This window comes from Dendronephthya gigantea, unplaced genomic scaffold (assembly GCF_004324835.1).
Source record: "Dendronephthya gigantea isolate DGI-Jeju-01 unplaced genomic scaffold, DenGig_1.0 000001F, whole genome shotgun sequence".
NCBI classification, from domain to species: Eukaryota; Metazoa; Cnidaria; class Anthozoa; order Malacalcyonacea; family Nephtheidae; genus Dendronephthya; species Dendronephthya gigantea.
This window is the reverse complement of record NW_021163011.1, coordinates 5,950,395-5,976,884: the sequence shown is the minus strand read 5'-3', so window position 1 is coordinate 5,976,884 and position 26,490 is coordinate 5,950,395. Positions and strand designations below refer to the sequence as shown.

General features: G+C 33.7%; 4 protein-coding genes across 4 annotated transcripts; 1 reads left to right on the top strand and 3 right to left on the bottom strand.

Annotated features, from left to right (window-relative positions):
• The first annotated feature begins 5,954 nt into the window (after positions 1-5,954).
• Positions 5,955-7,959, top strand: LOC114526216 (endosomal/lysosomal potassium channel TMEM175-like). The gene has a single exon (XM_028547739.1). The coding sequence runs from the start codon at positions 6,031-6,033 to the stop codon at positions 7,480-7,482; it is 1,452 nt and encodes a 483-aa protein (XP_028403540.1). The 5' UTR covers positions 5,955-6,030; the 3' UTR covers positions 7,483-7,959.
• A 677-nt stretch (positions 7,960-8,636) lies between these two features.
• On the bottom strand, positions 8,637-18,020 carry LOC114527524 (PAN2-PAN3 deadenylation complex subunit pan3-like). Its single transcript, XM_028549214.1, has 16 exons — positions 17,798-18,020; positions 16,861-16,997; positions 16,458-16,565; positions 15,996-16,073; positions 15,531-15,641; positions 14,640-14,694; positions 14,325-14,398; positions 14,054-14,141; positions 13,822-13,938; positions 10,870-11,176; positions 10,727-10,802; positions 10,263-10,402; positions 9,917-10,052; positions 9,634-9,698; positions 9,353-9,491; positions 8,637-9,218 (listed from the first exon to the last, which is right to left on the bottom strand). Exons 1-16 carry the CDS (start codon positions 17,922-17,924, stop codon positions 9,087-9,089), a joined length of 1,890 nt encoding a protein of 629 aa, XP_028405015.1. The 5' UTR covers positions 17,925-18,020; the 3' UTR covers positions 8,637-9,086.
• Positions 11,399-13,805, bottom strand: LOC114527534 (tripartite motif-containing 13-like). The gene has a single exon (XM_028549226.1). It carries the CDS (start codon positions 13,053-13,055, stop codon positions 11,802-11,804), a length of 1,254 nt encoding a protein of 417 aa, XP_028405027.1. The 5' UTR covers positions 13,056-13,805; the 3' UTR covers positions 11,399-11,801.
• Positions 18,021-18,575: 555 nt separating the features above from the next.
• On the bottom strand, positions 18,576-26,084 carry LOC114526532 (transmembrane 9 superfamily member 3-like). Its single transcript, XM_028548145.1, has 17 exons — positions 25,892-26,084; positions 24,791-24,986; positions 24,580-24,684; positions 24,484-24,501; positions 24,166-24,248; positions 23,773-23,847; positions 23,602-23,679; positions 23,223-23,354; positions 22,802-22,968; positions 22,147-22,241; positions 21,629-21,759; positions 21,137-21,276; positions 20,609-20,677; positions 20,386-20,532; positions 20,002-20,085; positions 19,689-19,765; positions 18,576-19,545 (listed from the first exon to the last, which is right to left on the bottom strand). Exons 1-17 carry the CDS (start codon positions 25,964-25,966, stop codon positions 19,478-19,480), a joined length of 1,740 nt encoding a protein of 579 aa, XP_028403946.1. The 5' UTR covers positions 25,967-26,084; the 3' UTR covers positions 18,576-19,477.
• Between the last annotated feature and the right edge of the window lie 406 nt (positions 26,085-26,490).

Here is a 26,490-nt window from a genome sequence, read left to right as displayed (position 1 = left end):
GTGGCTAGATTCAGTCACGTTCACTTACTATACTAGTAGACACGACACACTAGGCTTGTCTCCGTATATGAGGTAGTTTTTGGGCAATTACCTAGGCTGCCAGTTGAATTGAATTTAGGCATGCCGCTAACAACACCATTCACCCAGAGCGAATATTTACAGTCAGTTAGGTCAGCATTTCATATTACACGCATACCAGAGCATCACATCAAAAGTATCGGAAAAAAGCTCAATCAAACGACAACTACTTGGCGGCCTTTCGAATCGGGCGAAACAATCATGTCGAAAAGACCGAAAGGTTGGAAGTTCAGACATAGATCGGTGGGCCCTTATAGAATCCTAAAACGGGCTGGGGCAGACTATCGTTTTGTTTCAAAGGGAGGGTCTTACCGAAGGTGATGACCACGACCAGTTAAAGTGGGCAAACCGGTTTGCACTACAAACGGAATTGACGGATAAATAGTAGAAATTGACGGATTTCCTCGTGCTCGAGCTGCAGATTTAGACAAAACATTAATCCGTCACTAAGGTACGGATTTATTGAAAGCATGTCCTCAAGATGAGAGCATAAGGAGGAGGATGGTGTAACGGATATCGGATGATGGAAAAATATGACTATAGACTGACATTAATAGAATAAGGAAAGTAAGTTGCCGCGGATGCACCATTGCAAGTGCTTCCGAGATTAATATATAAATATAGCGGTCGAGCATAAATATAGCGGTCCAGATAATTAAAGGAAGCATACACGCCCTATAGAAGGATAGTATACCGAATACCGAGTGTAAAACGTAATTAGGGAATTGAACCTAGACCACGTTGTGTGTTACTTAAACTCGGTTGATTACAACTGCGTAAAATGTAAATGGTCTATTTTTTCCCGAACGGGAAAACACCAAAGGAAGCCAAGGGACCGATGCAAGGGCGTTACAATGAACAAAAGGAAAATTTCCTCCAGGTTCTTTACTGTCCCTGCCCAGTATTACTTATTTCCCCCTCTTTCCCCCAAAATTGTATTCTGCGAATGTTACTCAAACTGAAAAATGGTCATAACATTTGGCTTGACGTCAATGCGAAAAATAAAGCCGGGTGCTAAGGCTAGACGTCCCCTTTTTGAAACAATTTGTACAAAAATTTGCATGCTTTACTTACGTTATAGTCATTTAGAGTCGTTATATATTATAAACATATTATTTAATTCTGATTCATGTAGTACCTTATTAAGCGAGATTTATAATTGCATGAGTATATGTAAATAAGAAAAGTTAAAGTTTCCATAAAGTTTCCATTATGTGATACAGTATCATACGGTATGATAGGGTATGATATAGAATGATACTATATGACGCTACATTATGCGATATGATATAATATGATACTATATGATACAGTATGATGCGTTGTGATACGGTATGATATAGTACAATACTATATGATGCAACATGATATGGTATGACAGGGTATGATATGGTATGATGCTATATGATACAATATGATACGGTATGCTATTGTATGATACTATATGATGCTATATTATATGATGATATAATATTATGCTATTTGATACGATATGATACAGTATGATATAGTATGATGCTATATGATACAGTATGATACGGTATGATACTATATGATGCTATATTATATGATATGATATAATATTATGCTATTTGATACGATATGATACAGTATGATATAGTATGATGCTATATGATACAGTATGATACGGTATGATACGGTACGATACTTTATGATGCAATATGATACGATATGATACAGTATGATATAGTATGATGCTATATGATACAATATGATACGGTATGATATTGTATGATACTATATGATGCTATATTATACGATATGATATAAATGATGCTATATGATACGATATGATACAGTATGATATAGTATGATGCTATATGATACAGTATGATACGGTATGATATTGTATGATACTATATGATGCTATATTACGATATGATATAATATTATGCTATTTGATACGATATGATACAGTATGATATAGTATGATGCTATATGATACAGTATGATGCGGTATGATACGGTACGATACTTTATGATGCAATATGATGCGGTGTGATACGGTATGATATAGTATGATACGGTATGATATTGTATATACTATATGATGCTATATTATACGATATGATAAATATGCTATATGATACGATATGATACAGTATGATATAGTATGATGCTATATGATACGATATGATACAGTATGATATAATATGATGCTATATGATACGATATGATACAGTATGATATAGTATGATGCTATATGATACAGTATGATACGGTATGATATTGTATATACTATATGATGCTATATTATATGATATGAAATATAATATTATGCTATTGATACGATATGATACAGTATGATATAGTATGATGCTATATGATACGATATGATACAGTATGAATAGTATGATGCTATATGATGATACAGTATGATACGGTATGATATTGTATGATACTATATGATACAGTATGATACGGTATGATATTGTATGATACTATATGATGCTATATGATACGATATGATACAGTATGATATAGTATGATGCTATATGATACAGTATGATACGGTATGATATTGTATGATACTATATGATGCTATTATACGATATGATATAATATGATGCTATATGATACGATATGATACAGTATGATATAGTATGAATGCTATATGATACGAATATACAGTATGATATATATGATGCTATATGATACAGTATGATACGGTATGATATTGTATGATACTATATGATGCTATATTATACGATATGATATAGTATGATGCTATATGATACGATATGATACAGTATGATATTGTATGATGCTATATGATACAGTATGATACGGTATGATATTGTATGATACTATATGATACAGTATGATACGGTATGATATTGTATGATACTATATGATGCTATATTATACGATATGATATAGTATGATGCTATATGATACAGTATGATACGGTATGATATTGTATGATGCTATATGATACAGTATGATACGGTATGATATGTATGATACTATATGATGCTATATTATACGATATGATATAGTATGATGCTATATGATACAGTATGATACGGTATGATATTGTATGATGCTATATGATACAGTATGATACGGTATGATATTGTATGATACTATATGATGCTATATTATACGATATGATATAGTATGATGCTATATGATACGATATGATACAGTATGATATAGTATGATGCTATATGATACAGTATGATACGGTATGATATTGTATGATACTATTAATGAACATATGATACGGTATGATATTGTATGATACTATATGATGCTATATTACGATATGATATAGTATGATGCTATATGATACAGTATGATACGGTATGATATTGTATAGCTATGATATACAGTATGATACGGTATGATATTGTATGATACTATATGATGCTATATTATACGATATGATATAGTATGATGCTATATGATACGATATGATACAGTATGATATAGTATGATGCTATATGATACAGTATGATATAGTATGATGCTATATGATACAGTATGATACGGTATGATATTGTATGATACATATGATGCTATATTATACGATATGATATAATATGATGCTATATGATACGATATGATACAGTATGATATAGTATGATGCTATATGATACAGTATGATACGGTATGAATATGTATGATACTATATGATGCTATATTATACGATATGATATAATATGATGCTATATGATACGATATGAACAGTATGATATAGTATGATGCTATATGATACAGTATGATACGGTATGATATTGTATGATACTATATGATGCTATATTATACGATATGATATAATATGATGCTATATGATACGATATGATACAGTATGATATATAGTATGATGCTATATGATACAGTATGATACGGTATGATATTGTATGATACTATATGATGCTATATCATACGATATGATATAATATGATGCTATATGATACGATATGATACAGTATGATATAATATTATGCTATATGATACGATATGATACAGTATGATATAGTATGATGCTATATGATACAGTATGATACGGTATGACATTGTATGATACTAATGCTATATTAATGATATGATATAACATTATGCTATTTGATACGGTATGATACAGTATGATATAGTATGATGCTATATGATGCTATATTATACGATATGATATAATATGATGCTATATGATACGATATGATACAGTATGATACGGTATGATATTGTATGATACTATATGATGCTATATGATACGATATGATACAGTATGATATAGTATGATGTATATGAATGATAGATACATGTATCAGTATGATATAATATGATGCTATATGATACGATATGATACAGTATGATATAGTATGATGCTATATGATACAGTATGATACGGTATGATATTGTATGATACTATATGATGCTATATTATATGATATGATATATATTATGCTATTTGATATGATAGATACAGTTGATATATAGTATGATGCTATATTATACGATATGATACAGTATGATATAGTATGATGCTATATGATACGATATGATACAGTATGAATAATATGATGCTATATGATACGATATGATACAGTATGATACGGTATGATATTGTATGATACTATATGATACAGTATGATACGGTACGATATTGTATGATACTATATTGCTATATGATACGATATGATACAGTATGATATAGTATGATGCTATATGATACAGTATGATACGGTATGATATAGTATGATACTATATGATACAGTATGATACAGTATGATATGTATGATATATATGATGCTATATTATACGGATATGATATAGTATGATGCTATATGATACAGTATGATACGGTATGATATTGTATGATGCTATATGATACAGTATGATACGGTATGATATTGTATGATACTATATGATGCTATATTATACGATATGATATAGTATGATGCTATATGATACGATATGATACAGTATGATATAGTATGATGCTATATGATACAGTATGATACGGTATGATATTGTATGATACTATATTATGCTATATTATACGATATGATATAATATGATGCTATATGATACGATATGATACAGTATGATATAGTATGATGCTATATGATACAGTATGATACGGTATGATATTGTATGATACTATATGATGCTATATTATACGATATGATATAATATGATGCTATATGATACGATATGATACAGTATGATATAATATGATGCACTATGATACAATTTGATACAGTATGATATAGTATGATGCAATATGATACAGTGTGACACGGTATGATACGGTATGATATAGTACGATACTATATGATGCAGTATGATACGGTGTGATATAGTATGATGCTTAATGATATGATATGATACAATAGATGTTTAAAAAAGGGTGTCGCATGTATATTGGTGTATACTGAACATGGAATTATTACCCGAATGGTGGCGTCACGTCAGTGTTCTCATGTCCATTTATTTCCATCCATCAAACTGACATTTTTCAGGGCCCAAGGAAATTCGGAACAAAAAAATATTGTTGCAGGTTCTCCCTTTTTGTACTTTTCCACTTCCGTCTTTGTAGATAAAAAAATAGCATTGTACTGGAACATTTGTCCTTTCACTGCTTTTTAATACGTTACGTTTGTGTTGTTATTTCAAGTTGCAATAAAAATAATAAAAAATCGCTATTTCGCAGCAGTAAATGTGATCGGTGCTGATAGTTGTTGACCTGTTTTGTTTCCATATATACCTGAAGATTAAAGATTATAAACTTTAGGAAAAAAGGGTAAATTATAAACCTAAATCTTACAGAATTCTTGGAATTTTGTAGCTTGATGCTTTGATCATGCGCAGTGAGTATCAAGTCACGAGTTTATCTTGAGTCAGTTTTAAAAAGTTGTTGCATTTCATTTCACTTTTATTTTGTTCAATACTATATCAGATTAGGTTTAAAAACTTAACCGCAGCATGGAGCAATCTCTTGATTATTACGATGCTGGTCGTTTGCAATCATTTAGTGATGCAGTTGCTGCGATCGTAGCTACAATTCTTATTTTACCGTTACGGAACGTGCTGGTGTCTGACAAGGGATCGTTCGTGGAATATTTGCAAAGCCATCAAGACCTTATCATTGTATATTTTGTTGCCTTTCTTGTCATTTGTTCGGTCTGGGAGTCTCACATTATGCGATGGATAGTGATTTCTAGTGTGGACGATGTTCTTGTTTGGTTAAATATTACAAGCCTGTTATTTGTCTCATTCCTACCCTTTGTTGTCCGTCTTGTTGGTCAATACACTCAAGAGAAAACACCAATTGTACTTGCCTGTGGTTTATTATTGGTTTTGGAACTTATTGAACTTATAATGATTTTTTACACTTTTACTCAACACAAACTTTTACGCGCAGAATTAAAGAATTCTCTACCTTTCGAGTTACAACAAAAGAGAAACTATATATTGAAACGCAAGTTATTGAACCCCGTATTGTATATATTTGGAGCTGGTTTGAGTTTTGTTAGTGTTAAAATTTCTTGGGTGCTCATCATTTTGGTTGTCATAGCACCATGCATTAACCGTTTAGTTGAGGTGCTTACTTATAAGATTCGATTTTTGCGAGAAGAACAGCACATGTTTTTGTATGAGAATATAATTTGCAAAGAGAGAGTTGAGTGTTATTCTGATGGTGTTTATGCTATTGTTGCAACCTTGCTTGTTCTTGATATCACTGCAGACAACTTCCCAACTAATGATAAAGTTAAAAAGGATGGCATAGAAAAGACATTGGCCAACATGCGATCCGAGTACCTTACATATGTTGGTACTTTTGCTGTGTGTGGTTTACTTTGGTTTGTTCACTATTCCTTGTTTTACTCCCTCAAAAAAGTGAATTATCTAATGATGATAGTAAACAATGTATCATTATCTTGTGTTGGAACACTACCATTCCTTGTATCTATCCTTAACAAGTATGTGGACAGTGAACACAAAAATGACAGACATGCTATTCAGTTTGGTTGTTTAATAGTTGGTGTTGCTGGGCTGTGCCAGTTTATGATATTCACCATTGCTCTTGGTAATAGTCAGCGATATTTGACACATCACGTGATTCCTGTTGGTTCTCGGACAGCAAGTCATAACTACCTTCTCATAAAGTTACTCATTATTCCAATGATGGCTATTATCATATTTGGGACCAGTTTTGCAAACATGTTTGAGGCTTATATTTCATATAATGTTCTTGTATTAGCAACTCCACTTCTCTTTATTTTTATCAAGTTTGTGTATTGTTGCATCATGAAGAATCAAGTTGTTATAATGAATGTTATTCAGGATGAACAGCCGGAATGGTCCAACCCAACTACTTCAAATCCTCTAAATACAGGTGCAACATTTAGTGCATCATATGACCAGTATAAGTAGCTAATGGTTATAATAATTTGTTTAAAGTCATGCAAATCAAGTAAATATTCTTCATTAGCACTGTATGTTAATTAACAGTGTTGCTGTAAAGGTTTCTTTCCTGTGTATATATATATGCATGAGCTTAAATAATGTAATCTTGTTGTAGAATTGTTATAGGTTGTTAATATAATAACATGTGAATTTAAATTATGATATCAGGGTTTGACATACGGGCTTATATAACATGACCACTGATACAGGGTCATGATCCTGTATAATATAGCAGTATTTTTGTTAGTGCGGAATGCTCCAAAAACACTCTTTAAATGAGGTTTAACTTGTCACAAATATTTGTTAGCTGTATTATCAATCAATCAAGGTAATCCCACTAAGTAAAAATGTCAGAAGGCCGAATGACAATGTGCGTAATAATGCACGTGATAGCAAGTTTAAACAAAATGTTTTTTTCGCCTTGGACAAATATTTTCAAAATAGTTGTAGCCACGAAATAATAGTTAGATATGAAATAATAGTTAGATATTAAAATTCCCTCAATGACCTAGGAGCTAAACATTAAAGAATTCCATAAAGGCTACAAGCTCTTCTAGTTCTTCTAATATCACCAGGCGGGACCCTCGGTCGTAAAACTGTTTTGACGTCACAAGTCTTCAAAAGAGTTCGCAAACTTGACGTAGGAAAAATTCCCTAAGAGGAAAAATGACAAAGCAACCAATTTTTCAAGGTTTTCATTTTGACTGATCAAATCGAATGAACAGTCCATTCCATTGTCCAGTGGACATTTTCTTTCTTTATCCGATGTAGAGGTGTTGACAGAGGGTAGAAAGGTGTATGGTTTGTTTCACAAATAGCGTATTAATTCATTTCATCATTTGTGAACATTATGATGAATATTACTGCCAAATATCATATTGTCGATTGAGATTCGAATTGTACATTTGTGAACAAGTTATTCTTGAACCTCCTATATAAGCTATATGAAGTTTAGTTTATACCCAAAGCGTAGGTAAAAGAGCCTGGCTTGCGAGGTTGTTTATACCCACGGTTTATACAGCCTGCAACGAAAGGAGACCTAATGATCGAAGCCTATTTAACAAAATCTAGGATTAGAAAAACAGCAAAATTTATTGCTTTTAATATATTTACCTATATAGATACATTATAGTTTACTATAAAAAATTGCGCGCATTTATCTATAGTCGACGAGAAATATTGCTGTGTAGTCCAATTCAGACACGTCAAGGCTCGTTTAAGTTTCCAGAACCAAATAACATTTGAACTGTGATATTTTAGGTTTTGTCTGTCACAGTTTTGTAGGGACATTCTCAGTAGCTGGGCCATTGAAATGTTGGCCGCAAAAAGTGTAAATAGCGCAAACCAAATATAACATGAAGTGGTCGTCTGAAATGGACCACCGAATATATAAATATCTTACAAGCGCCGTATTCACTTGACCATCACATGACTATAAAATTTTCGAATTCCTACATCTATACACATCTGGAAAATTATCTAATATTCTCTAAAGTTCTAGGTGTCTGTACAAGGTATATTACACAGGAATAATGATCAAACATACGTTTGACGGTTATTATAAACAAGGGTTAGCTGGATAATGTTGATAATTCGTTGAAGGCACCATCAAAACACGCCTTCAGATCATGATATGATACCACAAGAACACTTTGTTCATCTCGTGATATTAAACATATCTTTTCTGGGGACCCACAATCAAGCTGTAAAAGATTATTTGAAGTATATAACGAGGATTGCAAGAAAAAATACTACATTCATGACACAGGTAGCATTTATCAAGTAAGCATTTATCAAGTCTTAGCAAGGCAAAGAAGTTTTTATAGTATTTTCGCACCTTGTTTAACGAAGAGACAATGTGGGACATATCAAGCCAAGGTTCGCCAGTTTCTGTCACTTGATGAAATAAATAATCTCGAAATAGTTTGATCAAGTAACGATCACCTGTTTCTGACCAACTTGGGTCCATGTTAAATCTAAACAAGGAATATAGATATATTATGCGATACAAAAGAGAATCCGCAAAGGCTCGAAAAAAATTGACGGTCATGCATGCAGACAACATTCTATTCCTACTATAGCTACAGAATATACATATGCATAGAGAAATGATCTTACTCTGGTCGTTCATTGATAGATCCCATTTTGCATAGCAAGCGAAAAAGTCGACTGTTTTCCATTTCCTGCAGAAAAAATTTAATACAAAGCCAAAGATTTTTTCAGCGATGAGATTTCGAGATTGAAGTTAACATTTACATTATTCATTGGCGTAGCCTGCATGACGCATTTAAGTCCCGATATGCAAGTTTTGAATTTTTAGCGGGAAAAAATTGTCAGGCTGCAGGTACGCTAAAGGCACTATTTTCAACACATAAAATAAAAAAATCAATGAAATAGTTGCCTTTGCTAATTCCCCTTGCAGTACATCACATCGGAGCTGAGCAGCATCAAGTTGAGTATAAAATCTTGCGCCAATCATTGGCATCACGTCATTAATACTTTTTATATGATTTGGTGGAGGTTGTCTGAGAAGATACCTATAGTATAATTTAACGTGTAAAAGAAGAGTTTACCCTCACTGTGAAGAGATATTTCATAAATAAAGGTTTCTCTACACATAAAACATCGCGAATTATTTCCATTTTTCGCCTCTCTAGATAACTATATCGTTCACGAAAGGAATAGAACTATAGTTTATAGGCTAGATTGAAATCTTTCAATTTCAAACAAATGACATTGTTACTTACAGAATTAAATTTTTTAAATCGTTGGAGTATTTCAGGCTTATAATCTCCATTGACTGCTGAATATTCTCGCGGTTTACAGCTTGCAACGAACAACATGCGAGCATCAATATCAGTCTTCCAAACGAAACAAGATCTTCTTGCTAAAATAAAATATTCGTTTTTTACATATACGTATGTATGCGAGCTAAAAGTGTAGTAGAATAGCGATATTTTATGTTTTTATTTGCTGCTTTTATCTGCTCATCATGCACCTGTACAGGTTTCGTAGAAACATATGCAAGGTCGTAAGGAAAGGTTGATACTACATTTGATCCAATCAAAGTGCTATGCGGGATTAACATTTGGGACTGGGTCCCTGGGAGTCGATGTGAATCAGGTAATACATGGATAATCCCTAGAACCCCCCCCCACTATTAAAATAGCTTAGGGCTGGAAAGTACCATTGAAGTAGATTTTTTACTCACTTGATAATGTTGAACCATTGAGGTACTGTTATTTGAATCCAGGACATCAAATATTCCACATCCATTAATTCGTAACCTAAAATAAAATGTTCTATGTAGAAAACCTTTTACATTCAATAGAAACCTTGACCACATTAGATTACCTTGAATTGGACAGTACGAGAATTTTCGATGGTTCAATAACTCGACACGCCAACATCAGGGAATGAATGCTTCTTAAGGCTGACGAAAGCTGAATTATGTAGTTCCAAATTAATCTTTCCGCCATGAATTGTTGTCGACCTGAGGCAGTGCTGCCAGGAGTGAACATTTTCCGCCCTGGGGGTAATTGTTGGTGTACAACACCATTTTGACCATCTTTTATGTTCATTAGACCAGTCAGACTTTCCGAGAAATGTCTTTGTAGAATTGTTTCTGCACCAGGATGATAATCGTACACAAACACTAAAGCTACGAAATATAATATAGACTATAGTATACAAATAAGAGATGTATCATATATGGGGCATATTGCTTACACGACTTTAAATTTCAAATTCTCGATTACATTTTTAGAAACTTGAATTTCAAGTTTCGCATCAAACAATAGTAACGAAATAAAAAGCATACAAAAGCCATATTTTGTAAAGGCTTTAAAGTGAACAGCAGTTCAGAACCACTTAACCAAAACAGTAGAATAAAATTTACCCCAGGGTTTGTGCTAACAGCTTTGAACAACTGGCCCCTGGTATTAGACACAAAGTATATTCTAATTAACATATCTAATATCAGACATGTAATTTATTTTATAGCTTCAAGTGAAAAGTTAGAACACAAATAACAAAATATTATTCCCTTTGGATTATTACAATTTTTATTCAAAATTCCTTCATTGTATCTATGAGATGCTAGTTCTAGGCCTGTATTTGTAATTAGAACTAATGAACAAAACTAAAGTAAATAAATGTCAATATATATCATCATTTATATACAGTATAGTTTCATTTATTGTCTTTTAATTTGTAAAGCACATAGGTGAACACATATTTAACGTTTTGGATGACTAAAAAATTGAAATTCTAAATGTATGTGTTAACTATTCTAAATCCACATCCTGTGACTGTTCATTACTTTCTGTAACAGAAATTATAGAGTCTTCATCCGTTTCTAAATCACAGTCTGTTTTCCCATCACAGTCAGTTTCCCAATGTTGCATTTCACCATCACACCATAAATGGCAATCAATTTCGTCAAATGAATTCTTCACAGTGATTTCACTAGCTTCCCCGCACATAACAGCCATACTCTCTCCAAGACATGGTGCCTGTTGCTCCGACAATGTAGACACAGATTTTAGCAATGGTTCTAGTTTTGTTTCTTCAACACTGCAGACCCAATCATTAACCATCTCCTTTACACTTTTGACAATGTGCTCTGAATTGCCCATGCATACCTCAAACAAATTGTTTGTCAACATTTTATGATTTTGGGCATCATCAAGGCATTTTAATAGGCCATCCTGAAGTTTTCTTTCTTTTGCAATACTGCTTTTATCAGCTGTGGCAAGGAAATGATCAGCACAACTTTTTTTTTCACTAAGTTCGTGGGTGAAATTCATTGCAGCCTCTTTTTGCATTTTCAACAAAGACATTTGGTGGGTGGAGAATCTATTCAACTCACTCAACACAGATTCTTGCTTTGCTTCAAGGATACTGTTTATCTCTGATTGCATATTAAGAAATCGTGAGGTGATTGCATTTTGAACATACTTAGCTTTATGCCTAAGGTTATGCTTTCTTGCATCTAAAGAAGAACTAAGGTCATTATAATCATTGATGACATTATCAATACAATCAATTTTGTTCTGTATTGATTCTGCTTGCTTGTCAGAAAACCATGACAATTTAGACACCTTATGGGTCTTATGCTGGCCATATGTTGTGCAGTACATACAAACTGCTTCCTCTTCTTCATGGCAAAACATATCCAGGACGTAATTTGGATGAACGGGGCATTTTCCATTTGTTACAACTTCATCAAGTAAGTCCAAGTAGGCATAATTTTTAGGAAGTTCGCTACTGGGCTTGTCTGAAATGGTTTTTGTTTTACACTTAGGACATTTTATCTCGTATTGCCAGCACCTTTGAGTGGTCTTTTTGTACCTAATAGTAATAGATGAGGTGGAATCTTTACTGTAACTATCTTTAGTTATATAAGCCTTTTTTTGTAGTTTATTTAGACAAGACTCGCAGAAACTGTGTCCACAAGCGGTTAATATCCTTGGAATCAGTCCGTCTTTGTCACAAAACTTCTCGGCGCAAATCTTGCAAGTGATTGCCTCTTCCATCATTCATTAAAAAGTTATTTCATCTTTTTCATGAACTTTCGTTCAGCTAATAGTTTCAAACTAACAATATACCAAATTAATATAAATGCTACTACGCAATAGTATCTGCTTTGTCTCAAAATCTCTCTTTCACAGTTCACTTTCGATTTGAGTAATTTGAGACCCACTATAATGTAATTAACATGAAGTAGTGGAGTAATTAGTGGATGGTGTTTGTTTGCTGGGGCTGGTTGTTCAAACACCGGCAACGTTATTGACACGGAACCAAAAAGAAAGTTTTTGGAGGAAAATTCATAAAAAATGACTTTAATTTTGTGGTTCAGCGGCAGCCCCCCATGCATTCATGAGCAGGGGCAAGGCAATGGAGCTGGGACCACAGGCGGAGGTAGCTGCCCCACTGCACTTTGCTTTAATACCGCAGCAGGGTCTTCACTGGGAGGGAGTCTATCACTGAGGGGAGTTATATAGGTAAAAAGGAACTAAATTAATCCATGAGTCGGCATCAACGGCCTTTGATCATTCTATCACCTGGATAATCACAGCTTGGAAATTAATCTTAAGCAAACTGTGAGCATGCATTCAGGTGCAACAGAGGAGATTATAATCACACGTCTGATACTTAAGAATTGCATCACCGACCGAATCATAGTCTCTACGCACAGACCTGACCGTCCTGGAACACTATTTCTATGCAGCCTATTATAGTATATAGCCGCTAAATCAATTCGATGCCAATTAATAAACTTCTAGTAACGTTTCCGCTACTTACAATTATCATCAAATGTTTTCGTCGTAAACATTTCCCGGAGATGAACTAAATTTGAGTGTTGAAGTTTTTTCCATTCGTCAACAATCCCCTTTGCTTTCGTGTTTGTTAGCCGAATACCTAGTAATGAATAGTGAAGTAATGGAATGATATCTCTAAGGTTTAGATAAATACACACACAAGTTGAATATTTCACAAGTGAATTTCTAGGAATATTTGCATGCGAGCAGTCTACCGTGCATCTTTCTTAAAACGTAAGTCAAACCATCTTTAGAGCTGACACATTTATAGCAAGTGGTTATGCATCCAAATGTTCGACGGGACTAAGAAATAAAAGCATAATTATTTTGTTGCAATGGAATGAGTGCATTTTGTTTTAAAAACTCAACTTTTTTTTTTAAGAACGATATATTTCTGTATGAGATAACATACAATCCTTTCTTCCCATTCTCTCACCAAGCAACTGCGCTAATAATCAACTTTACTTTAATAATCAACATACCAACCTGTTGATTGGCGATCGAATCAATTGGCTCTAATGGAACCAATGAGTTATAACTTTCAACTTCACGTGGAATGCCTAGTGAAAAAATCAAAGTGCATATAGTCATATAGAATCTTTTTATGATCACTTTGAAAAAGTCGACGAGTATTGTTCTACACATTGCACCACGGTATATATTTATAAATATATTTATACTACAAATTAAATGACAATCTTCTTCATCTCTTTTGAAGATAAATTTGATAGGTTTTTTTTGTAGATTTTATTCAATTTCTGTAGAAAAATAAGCCTAATCATAGCCGTTAACATTCCTTACTCGTATCATCTGGATTTAACTGCGCCAACGTAGCTGAGTGTTGATTGAGTAGGTCCTAGAAGATGGAACGCTATAAACATCAATCCTTTTCCTGTTATTCTACATTAGATAAGTCCAGATTTAGACCAATAAGGCAAGAGCAAAATCGAACGCAACAGCCAGAAAGAGTAAGACTGCCGAGTTTGGTGCAAAATGTTGTGAAATGTAGAAAAAATAATTCGTAAGAAAAATTCGCGAAGTTCGTAAATTTTGTATAATATGTATACTACGCGCAGTAAAAACAACCATTTTTGAGGCGAAAATAGGTTTTCGTTCTTTTCTTGTCTAAATCAAAATTTACTATATTCTTGGTTTTGTTCTAGCCGCGATTACTGTTAATGAGTTTATCTGTTCCAGTATACTCATTCCCCATTTTCTCCAAATTATTCAACAACATACCAAAGTATTAATATGGTTTTTAATGTACTAATTAGACGACCTGTCGTATCATCATGTAATCACTTTTTGTTTACCTTGAAATAGATATTACTGTAGCAATAACGCGTCCGTGGGTATTTTGCGGTTACTCAAACCGTTATGTGTTGTTAATACAGTGCTGTGTTTGTAACAAGTATTACAGGACGATCGAGATTACAGGACGATAAAGACCTGGACTATTAGTGGTAGTACCACATTACGATAAAGACCTGGACTATTAATAGCTAGTAGTATTACAGGACGATAAAGACATGGACTATTAGTGGTAGTACTACATAACGATAAAGACCTGGACTATTAGTAGTAGGATTACAGGACGATAAATACATGGACAAGATTACAGGACGATTGAGAGATATGTATGCTAGTTGTTCCTAAACCGATATGATTGATGAAATAGAAGAATTCAATTACCTGTCGTATCTGTGATGAAATAAAAAAGGAATTTGCCATTGGTTTTGAGGAAGTCTGTAAGTTTGCAAGGTGGCTGGGAGTACTAGGATAGACATGATATGAGGGGAGGATCTACGAATGAAAACAACAGTTGTTAATAATCAATTATCATTTATCAAATAGTCAATCATCATGTAAGGTTACTTACAGATACAGAAGTGTGATAAAATACTTATTATCCTCGAAAAGGGGCAATCATAGAGAAAACTATTTAAAACAGCTTTTAAGAGCTTTGAGTTGCTAACAGAGAAGGTGAATAAAATGTTTTTTTGTGAAATATTGACAATAGTCATTTTGTCATCTCTGAGACACTTTTATAAGAGAGGTGTTTAATCCTGTCTATGCTGGTTGAGGGGGCTTTTTAAAATAGGTGATTAGGTTCATAGGTCATAGTTCAACACAATAATAAGAGTGAAAAGTACATACAATTGATGGTTCTGCTGGTTGAGAATCTGGATAAAAGAATGTTGTACCACCAATGGATTCCGACTGAATTGCATGATTCTAAAAATGGAAAAAAATATGAACATACTACAAGAGGTAAGAATAAGAAAATTCTATTTAAAATGCAATATCATGTTTAAGAAATAAACAATGATTTATTCTTATGAAATATCACAACACTCTTACTGCCATGTCTTGGAATAGCCCCCTTCTTAGACTTAAAGTTCTAACATTAGGAAATCTCATGATCCTACTGTAAGACAATTTCTCTCTGATACTTTTAGTTTCTAATAAAGCTAATTATTAAAATGTTAAAAAGATATATAGTATATATATCAACTTTGTGTAGTTTTTAGGCCCCTTAGGTTAATACACTTTTAGCTGTTATGATACATACAGTAAGCATAATTTAAAAAGGGTATGATATTGCTGTTGTAACAATACCGTTGCAGTGGGAAGAAATTCAAAGCCTTGATTTGCTGAAGGTCTTCTGGATGTATTACTTCCCTTGGGTGAAAGAGGATTGGCTAGATTCTGTGGCTGTTCAGATACCTAAAACATAAGTCACTTGTCTCACTGAATATTTTGATTTTTATAACTGTACTTACTTTGCTAAAAAAGCCATTAAATGAAGTTGGTGCAAGATAGAAGAGCTTCAAACTTCACTAATGTTGTGAGAAAATGAATACTTATATGCACCCAACACCATTATAGTTTATTTCACTTTATTCTTTGCTTTATAATGCACGAAAATTCACACAGTAATACTGGTTTTGAAAGGAATTAGGAAATTGATTAAAAATGATTATATATTAGTACTTATAGATTATACTTCTCCATTACATACCTCCAAAGCATTAATTGATAATCCTGAGAAGTTCTTTGTTAATGCATTTGGCTCAGTATTTCCAGTAGCGTATTTATTAGCAGCTTCACCTGAAGGGTACCCACTTGTTGATGGCAAGATTGTGAAACTTTTATCACCTAAAATATTTAGTTAGAAAATTCGGTCCAATTGGTCCCTGATAAACAGGGTTAGGTCATCTTTAAAAGTCTTCTAATTTCACTAATAAAGCTTAATTTTCACTTTTGGCTGTGTGTTTGCCTAATCTCATAAATTATACTTCCATAGTGCATTTCATGTAGCAAATACTAAAAGACCTTGGGCATGTGGTCAAGGGTGTAAATCCTGAGGGGAACTGAGGGGACACGTCTCCCCACTTATTTGGCATAATAAAACAATTTGTTAGGAAAAGTATCTCTACAACTTGGTTCATTCAGTTCATCCCCCCAACTTAATTTTCAAGACACATTTGCACCCTTGCATGTGATTACAGTAAGTTTTCTCCCTGTGTAAGTCATCTTGGCATTTTCATGATCCCTGTATGCTACAGTACATTTGAAAGTATATTTACATAGAATTAAAATTATATATTCAGTGGACTTTGCATACATTGTAACACTAGTATACAGTTTTATACAAGGTATTCACCCTAGTATAAAATAGATTCATCCAAGTAGTAACACTGTGAGGATTCACTGATGATTTTTGTACACCAATGCTTTTTTCTCCCTAAAATCCACTTCATGTTTTGCTAATGCAGGAGTAAAGGGAAGGAGTTGGTCAAGCCATTAATACAGTAAAACAGTATCAAATTTGTGAACAACAAATGAAATAAAGACGCCTGTTTTACGTGACAAATACTGGACAGAAAAAAACTTGGAAAAGCTTAACTTCTTAAAGAAAATGATACTAACTGAGAGCAGTAAATAAACAAGCTCACCTGATTGAGTGTTTCCTGCAGGTTTAGCGTGTACATATTGACACGATTCACCAAAGAAACATTTTCCATCCGAGGCAAAATAACGGCATAATGTAGCTTTCACAGGTCTGTTTGCGGAATTACTCATTTCATTGGGTACAATTCTTCAGACGAGGTTCTGTTAAAAAATATCCATACTTAGATTTACTACCTTCACCTTCGCGCCTCCATTTTGTTCATGCAGTGAATGTTCGAATTTACGTGCGCACTGCGCGCGCACCGGAGTGAAAAGCGATCAGGAAACAACTCAAACAATCGATAAATCAACTTATTATTGGAAAATTACTATTTACGAGAAAACAAAAAATTATATTAACGGGGGGATGAAGATATAATGGCCCATTGCTGATAGATATGGCAGATCACAGTGGTAGATCCACATGAATACTCCTGCCATTATGATTGCAAACTATTTTTTTGTTTCATATTTGATTAGCTCAAAAAGGGTTATCTCTGGGAATAAGACTAAAAATGATGCCGAAATCCGTGGTCTGCTGTACTTGCTCATAAATTATTATTATTTAAATGTTTGCCTACGCTCTATAATTTATCGAAAAGCGAGGTTCAGATTTAACTTCTGCTACCACTACAAATTGAACCTCGTGATACGAAGTGGAAAACGGCCTTAAAGACTCAATGGTGCTTGTTTCTCCCCCTCCACAATTTGGGGTGCTGAATTCTTCATATAGATAACGATATATCTTATCAATTTATATTAAAATACAGATTTTTATCAAGCTAGATTTAATTCTGTATAATAACTACACTGTTCTTACACCTACAGTTGTACTTACAGTTACGAAAAACATATTGACCTATGACATCAATACAATAATATAGTTCAATAGTTTACCAATGATATTATAATAAAAAGAATCATTGGATAACTCCTTAGTTTTTTGGGTTGCACCCACATGTTCATTGCATCTAATCACAGCTGGTATTAACAGGCAGAACACAGTAATAGCACATTGATACAGCATTTTACTGCGATAGTCATCACTGGAAAATGCAGTAAATGGCCAAGTGTGCTTTTCTTAATCAGGGTATTGTTGAATAAGTTTTTACGACAAAAATCATATTCAACAAATTCTGACATGACGTAGTGCTTATAATCTTCGGCCATATTGCATATAGAAAATCTTCACGACCATGTACAACAGCGGCCGGTTCGCCCGGTTGTGCAAACGCTGGATAGCGCTATCCACCGCGGATAGTGATTTTAAAAATGCCTGAAAAGCAATAATACTGAAGGTTTGAAGTCAACAATTATCAAACAGAATCCCCTACTTACGAATACTAAGGTTTAACCCAGGTTTACCGAATATGAGGCAATTTTAGAGCGGTTGAAAAACCCACTATCCGGTGGATAGCGCTTTCCAGCTTTCGTACAACCGGTCCCAGAATTCTAGCAGGGTAACATGCAAACATAGTTCTAGTATATTTTGTAAGAAATCGACTGGGCAACTTCATTCTTCAAAAGTGCCGTATCGACCATTGAAACTACACTAAAGCAACTAAGAATGAAGACACAATCTAATCTAATTACGTTGCATGTTACACTATACAATTCGTTTATTGCTGAATCACGACTGCAAAATATTAGTTCATATTTGTTTTCCAGCGGTGATGGTCGGTTTCCTAATCTATCTTGACAGTAGAGTAGATCTTTTTAACAAATGCACTTGCTCCAATATAACCAAGCGTACCTAAAATATAGTGGAGAAGACGGCATTAAAACAATGTTACAATGTAATAATAAATAAAATACACTACTCTGGGACTAAATGTATATAACGTGACTGAAATCTAGCCATTGGTATAATTGCCACGATGAAGAAAACGAACATACCACAGAGGATTCCGAGAGCCATGCTGAATAAAGCCATATAACCAAAATAGAACGTCGTTTGAAAGAACCCATACATCCTGTTATGAAAAATAAACACTGACAAAAACACACCTAGGGCTGGTCTAATAAAACACTTTTGACCAATTCTACAACTATAATTATAACTAACTACCTTTTTATATAAAAGAATAAAATATAATAAGTAACATATATCTTCACGATTTATAAAGATACCGTGCGAAATCGCGTGAAAAACTAACTACTAGCTAAACTGTTGGACCGAACGAAGAATTGTAAGGAAACAAAAACTCACTTCGTTTTAAAGAAGAAATAATAGAAGGAGTAGAAATAAACATAGACAGCCGTCGATGCTGCTGATAAGAACGATGTCCATTGCCTAAAAAAGAAAAAAAATGAGTAATACAGAACGCAATACCGTTTAAAAATCTTCTAAAATGATGACAAATATGCTGTGCCTATTTTTTTCACCGATCTGGCAATAGTAATGGATCACCGATCTGGCAATAGTAATGGATGGAGAAACTTATTATTTACTGGTGCAGGGCTATGTAGATGCATGGAGATGACCGAAATATGCCATGACTAAGGACCTGAGCATTAACTTTAAATGCTGATCATTTGTGAACGTAATACTGTAGATTCAAAGTTCTTCTAATTGGAACACGAATGTCCTTACCAACGATAGTCCTCCGCATTAAGCAAGAAATACGTGCAAACAATGGTCACACACATGGTAACAATGATCAAGATGAAGAATACCAAAAACATGAAACCAAATACAAAATAGATCTTGTACGCCCAGAAAGAGGTAAAAATGAAGTACCTAAAAATAAATATGCATAAAGAATAAAAATCCAAACACCGTTTATGTAGCCGGGTGGCCAAGCATTTTGCCTCACATTTCGATAAAGATCGAGCCAAAAGGTAATATTCCACCAAGACAGACAATAATTGCTGGCTCCATAAACCTAAAATTTAATACGAAAACGACAATGAGGAGTTAATAAGATGGTACCGTGAAAACAAACTCTGATCCTATCCTATACCATCCAATTCAGTATATTTTGAACTAAATTCATAATATCGACATTCTTTTTCCGATACCACCTATACACCCAACTGATATTATCACAGTGTTTGCAGACCAGTTAACAGACATCCAGTATGGTATAGCACAGAACTCTAAGAACGTTTGGTTCATGGTATTGCTACCCAAATACTATAATATACTTCTCATTTGAAAAAACGATCAAATGGAGGAGTACCAACAAGAAAGGTGATGCTTTAAACCAAATCGTTTACCACGATACTGTAGTCTAGTTATACTTACGGATTTTGGTCAGTATCGACAGGGAATCATAGGCAAATTACAGTTACCATAGGACGTTTACAGGTTTCTAAATACAAATATAATTTGTAGACCGTACCATTTCTTCTCTGGGATTGGACGTGGCACGGTGTTTATCCGGCATGGATAATCAGGTGTTCCTGCCATATTACGGCCAAGTACAGTACCAACAAGGTTTAACGGCAGAATAACAAATAAACATATCGCCGCAACAGAGAGCTAAATAATCGAGACAATAGATAACATTAAACATTATTAGCTCTGGAAAAATTAAATCCGCATGTGAACAATTGCTCTGAGCATAAGACCCCTATCGCATCATATGCTTTTCCACGCCAGTGTATACGACGACAACGTTTCCAAAAACTGTGCCAGTTGATACGTTTCAATACACGTAATTTGAAATATGTTGCAAAACATGCAATATAAAGCCGTAATTTTGGCAGGCCACATGCATGCGTAGCTTTTTTGTTGCCAGTTCATTGGAAATTACACTGCAAAGATTAGAGTTTTTTGGACTGGACAAATTATATCATTTTGACAAATTATATTTCCATGACACGCAACTTACCATAGATGTGAACGGAATTGCCCTCGAAGCACGATAATAGATAGCGACAAAATTGATTAAAAAGGCTGTTCCACAAACCATCGACGGGAATAATGCAGTACTGAAAAGCATTTGTTTGATCCAACTTTTACCTGGAAGATAACAATTACAGTATATTTTGTATGAACGTATATATAAAATTAAAATGATAACTTCATGTATACACTGAAAGGTGAAGGGAGTTGTTCCCTTCATAAAACGCCACTCTCTACCCTCTAATGCAAACGTAGTAGTTTGAAAAGGAAATTTCCCACTAGTGAAAAGCAAGCTTTACTAGCGCGCTTCATGGCTTTTCTGGCTGAAGACAAGTTTTGCTATATCAAGTGTCGAAGCTTGTAATAAAATATACGTAGAATATAATATGTATATCGCAATGTAAAATGATCTACCTCTATACTGTACAATTTTATACATTACTGTACAGCATTGGCACACACATTTCGTGGTGTTATCCGTGGGAAATCTAACAGAATTTTTACCGCTTTGCCTGGAGTATAAGGATCCTCCGAAATATCCATTCACTGGAGCAGTTGCAGCATAAACAAATATCGACGTTGTCAGTATTGAGCCACGTCTAAGGAAGATGAATTATTAACACTTAATGAATAAAGAGTAGCATGGAAAGTTGCATGGAAAGTATCAAACAAGTATCACCAGTCTACTATGCCATTGCAAATCAAAGTATTTGTGAATAAGGGTCTTAAGTTCGAGTGGAATTATACACACTTCAAATTCAAGTCAGGAACAGTTGAAGGAAAAATGAGTCAACTATAGGTCCTCCGGCAGGAATCGAACCTACGTTTTTGCGATGCCGGTGCGATGCTCGTTTTTCCTTCAACTGTTCAACTGGCTTGAATTTGAAATGTGTATAATTCCACTCGAGCTTAAGACCCTTTAAACCCTAGAATTTACGTGCATCAAGTGAAGTGCCAAAAATCACAATTTATTGTGAATAAGTATATTTAATAATTTGCATTTAGAGTTAAAATTTTCAACTGTGGAAAGTGCAAGAATGATGTTTTTCTTGGAATCATATGTAGTATATTGAAAAGCACATTGAACCAAAAACAGTCCCACAATTCCTACAATTAACAAAGAAAAAACACTATATGTCCACACAAAATGCGCACATACTCTGTGTAAAGATCTCCGATGATGGACATTACAATGACGATAAATCCAACTGTAGCAAGTTGATAACCAGTACCAATAACAGAAGAGAACAACAATGGATAAGATGCTGAACGGAAGACATCACCATGTACTTGTTTCCAACCATATTCATCTCCCAAATCACGTTCCTGTTAGAACAATAAAATGGCAGATAATCTCATTGTTTCTAAGTATAACATTATCAGCATGTGATTCAAAATGGGTTTTTGTTTCTTATTGATCAAAAAGAGAAGATAAAAAAAATTCATTTGTACAGTACATATCCACTTGGGTAAGGTATAGTTTTAATAAGTCTGCAAAAAGATGTCACAGAAAAAACAATTTGAAAAGTACAATGAAGTCTCTATATTCAGTATATTGTAATGGGATATGCATTTAATACCATATCATCTAAATCATCTTCTTTGCTGTATCGGGCATAATCCTTTCTTAAAGTGCGCATCAAGATCATACTGACCAAGCCAACCAGAAAAATAACCATCATAAACGAATTAAAGATGGAAAACCAGTGAATCTAAAAATAAAATAATTATTTAAGAATCAAGTACAACATTTTTTTAACTTGAGTATTTAGGCAGTTCAGTTTAACTACACACTATGTGATGTATGTGCATTTACAACAAATATGTAAAAATTTGTGAATATATATATACTGACAAAATTGGCATAAAATGTTTCCGCAAATTGAATTAAAAAAAACAAGTATGTTACTATAGCTACATGTGTATGCGTATGTGAAACAATAAAGAATGTTTTCTTACTCTGTGTTGAAAGAAATTTGGATCAAGGTACTTCTCATATCGCTTGTCAAATACAATTGTGGAAGGCTTCCATGTGACCTGGATGGAAAATACTAGTCGTTCTAAAATCCTTATAAATCCTGTACTTAAAATCACAACAAACTGAACCAGGTCATAAATTCAAAGACAAACCTCGTAAGTAAACACAATTTTACTTCCAAGTGTAAGTTTGGCTTTTGTCTCACTGGTCAAGTTAACATCAACTATCTAAAAATCGAGGTAAATTGAGCATTTACACTTTTTATCTGGAAATGTCAGATAAGACTTAGTAAGGCTTAGTAAGACTTAATAAGTTTACTATTGGCCCCTTTTCACACTACAAAACCATCACAACTTACAAACACTATGCAGCATACATTATACTCTGCCATCACAAGTAATGTGAAAACAAAAAGGGGTTATTCATGTGAATATCAATATAACGCGAGTCATATTTTTAGGGGTTGCACACTCCTCCCCAGAGCCCTAAGAAGATCTGTAAATCTGTGCATGGTGTTAAATGCATTGAGAACCAAGTCAACCAACCTGATTGTCATTGTAACCAATTTCAAATTTCTTATGGGTCCAGATGTAATAATCTTTTCCCTGGTCACCTTCCCCAACAATACCTGAAATGAATCCAAGAATACTTTTTACACAAGGAACAAATACATCTATTAAGCAATTAGCTTTCATTTTATATATTCATCCATATATTGGCCACTGTATGTTAGGTACCAAACAGGAGACATATTTTTAGAATAATGCAACATACTGTAACTGTCAGAAAATATCTATTCATTTTACATGCCCAGGTCCAAATCATACAGCATCATTGCTGAAAAAAGTATGTGCAATACTTACCCCATATTGGCAGGTCATCTAAAGAATGGAAAAAAAACACATTTTTTAAAAAACAATTTTACTGTAAAGAACCTCAAAGACAATTATATAACATACCAATATACATCTGATACCAATAATGGTTATCAACTGCATATTTTAGACTTTGAAAATTCTCTTCATTTACTTCCATCTCACAAACCTTTGCACTTGGCTTGTTGACTAAAAAATTTGAAAAACAAAAACTGTATCTCTCAAAAATATTTGGAAGGAATTTTAAAGTTCATTCACCTTTGTTTCTTATTCAAAAAAAGAACTAAGGTCAAACCTTTGAATGAAATATCCAAGCCACTAAATTCCAGTTCAACACCCTGGATTGCATCAGCAAGACTTTCATGGTAATGACTAATTGTTGTTTTTTCTCCTTTGCAAAATGGCAATGAAAAGTAATTGTATGTTTCTTGCCGATTGTGATAAGGACCAACTGTGTTCATCCATAACACCACCTCCTCTTGGTTTTGATACTAAAATAAAAATAAGGTTTACATACATAGAGTAAAGAATAGGTTACATACATACATTCTACAAATTTTCAACACTAAATGACGAAGTGTTACTTTAAAGAGGACAGGATTATACTGAAGGGAGGAATCATGTGTGTCACACCTTCCCAGTTTGTTCTAATATTATGCAATAATCCAGGTCAAATGTACTGTATTTGGAAAAAGTGAATACTTTGATAAGCCATTTTTATGAGAAAGGCAGTGATAAATATTCAAATAGTGTTATAAAGATATTCAAATAGTGTCTATAAAGATATTCAAATAGTATCTTCAAAAATTTTGCTTAGTTACCTCCCAACTATGGCAGGTACGTACAGCAATGGGTATAGATAAAAATTTAACTTAATTTATTTATTTTCAGCCAATATCAACTGGACAACAGCAATCAATAGCATCATTGCTTAAAGCATATTCCACATTATAGATTCCCTGACCCTGAATGGTACAGCATATACCAATTGATTTGAATAAGTTGCAATATTTCCTAATCAATATGAATCAATATTGATTGGCTAATCAATTGTTGATTTTCTTTAATTTCTAAGATGTATTGAAATGGTATAAATTTTATCAACCCTATAACATAGTCAAATAACAGATACCATGAATAAAAAATTATACAGCATTCTGAATATATTTTTGTCTGTTGTTTATAAGTGGAAATTGAATACCCAATCAGTCCATTTAAACATTTTAGTTGTTTCATGATGTTCAATACGTTGTAATCCAAAAATTAGTTGCAGAATTACATTCAACTACATCCACAGAAAACGTACTGTCTGTACTCGTTGCAAACTTTCTATAAACATAGTATTGAAGTAACTTTTCCTATATCTGTCATATTTATTCAAGAAATATAAACTTACCTTATGATCGTGTTCGTCTCCATTTACAATAGCCCAAAATGATAAAATAAATATTTGTAGCAAGAAATACCTCATATTTCTGTAAAATAATAAGTAATGTAGCTATTCACACAATATAACCTGCGAAGATGCAAGTGGATTCCAAAATGAACAAAATGGCCGCCACGTCTTCACTTTCCCACAACAAACCAGCCACGTCACCTGCTAAGCTAGGGGTAAAACCTCGTGTACCTAGGCCTACTCTCGTATGGGTAAACATCTAATTTAGCTTCAAACTTCTTTCTACATATTATCAGAAAAAATCCATCAGACAATTTGTTGCGTAGCGAAATTGCCCAACAGTGTGCCTTATAGTTGGTTTTAGCCTTCATTATGTCAATCGTATGGCATTGGCCAGACCAACGGGCCGAACTTCGCACGGTACACTAATTGCTTCTGTACACCGCCCGAACACCTCTACCGGTGATCCTTACCAGTTGAAAGAAAATGAGAAGAAAGTCCCGTATAAAAGATCTCGGATTTTGAGAAACCTATGTTTTAGTTCTTCCATAATGTTCTTCGCGGCGTCACTAATCACATAACTCTACGTCTACATTGTT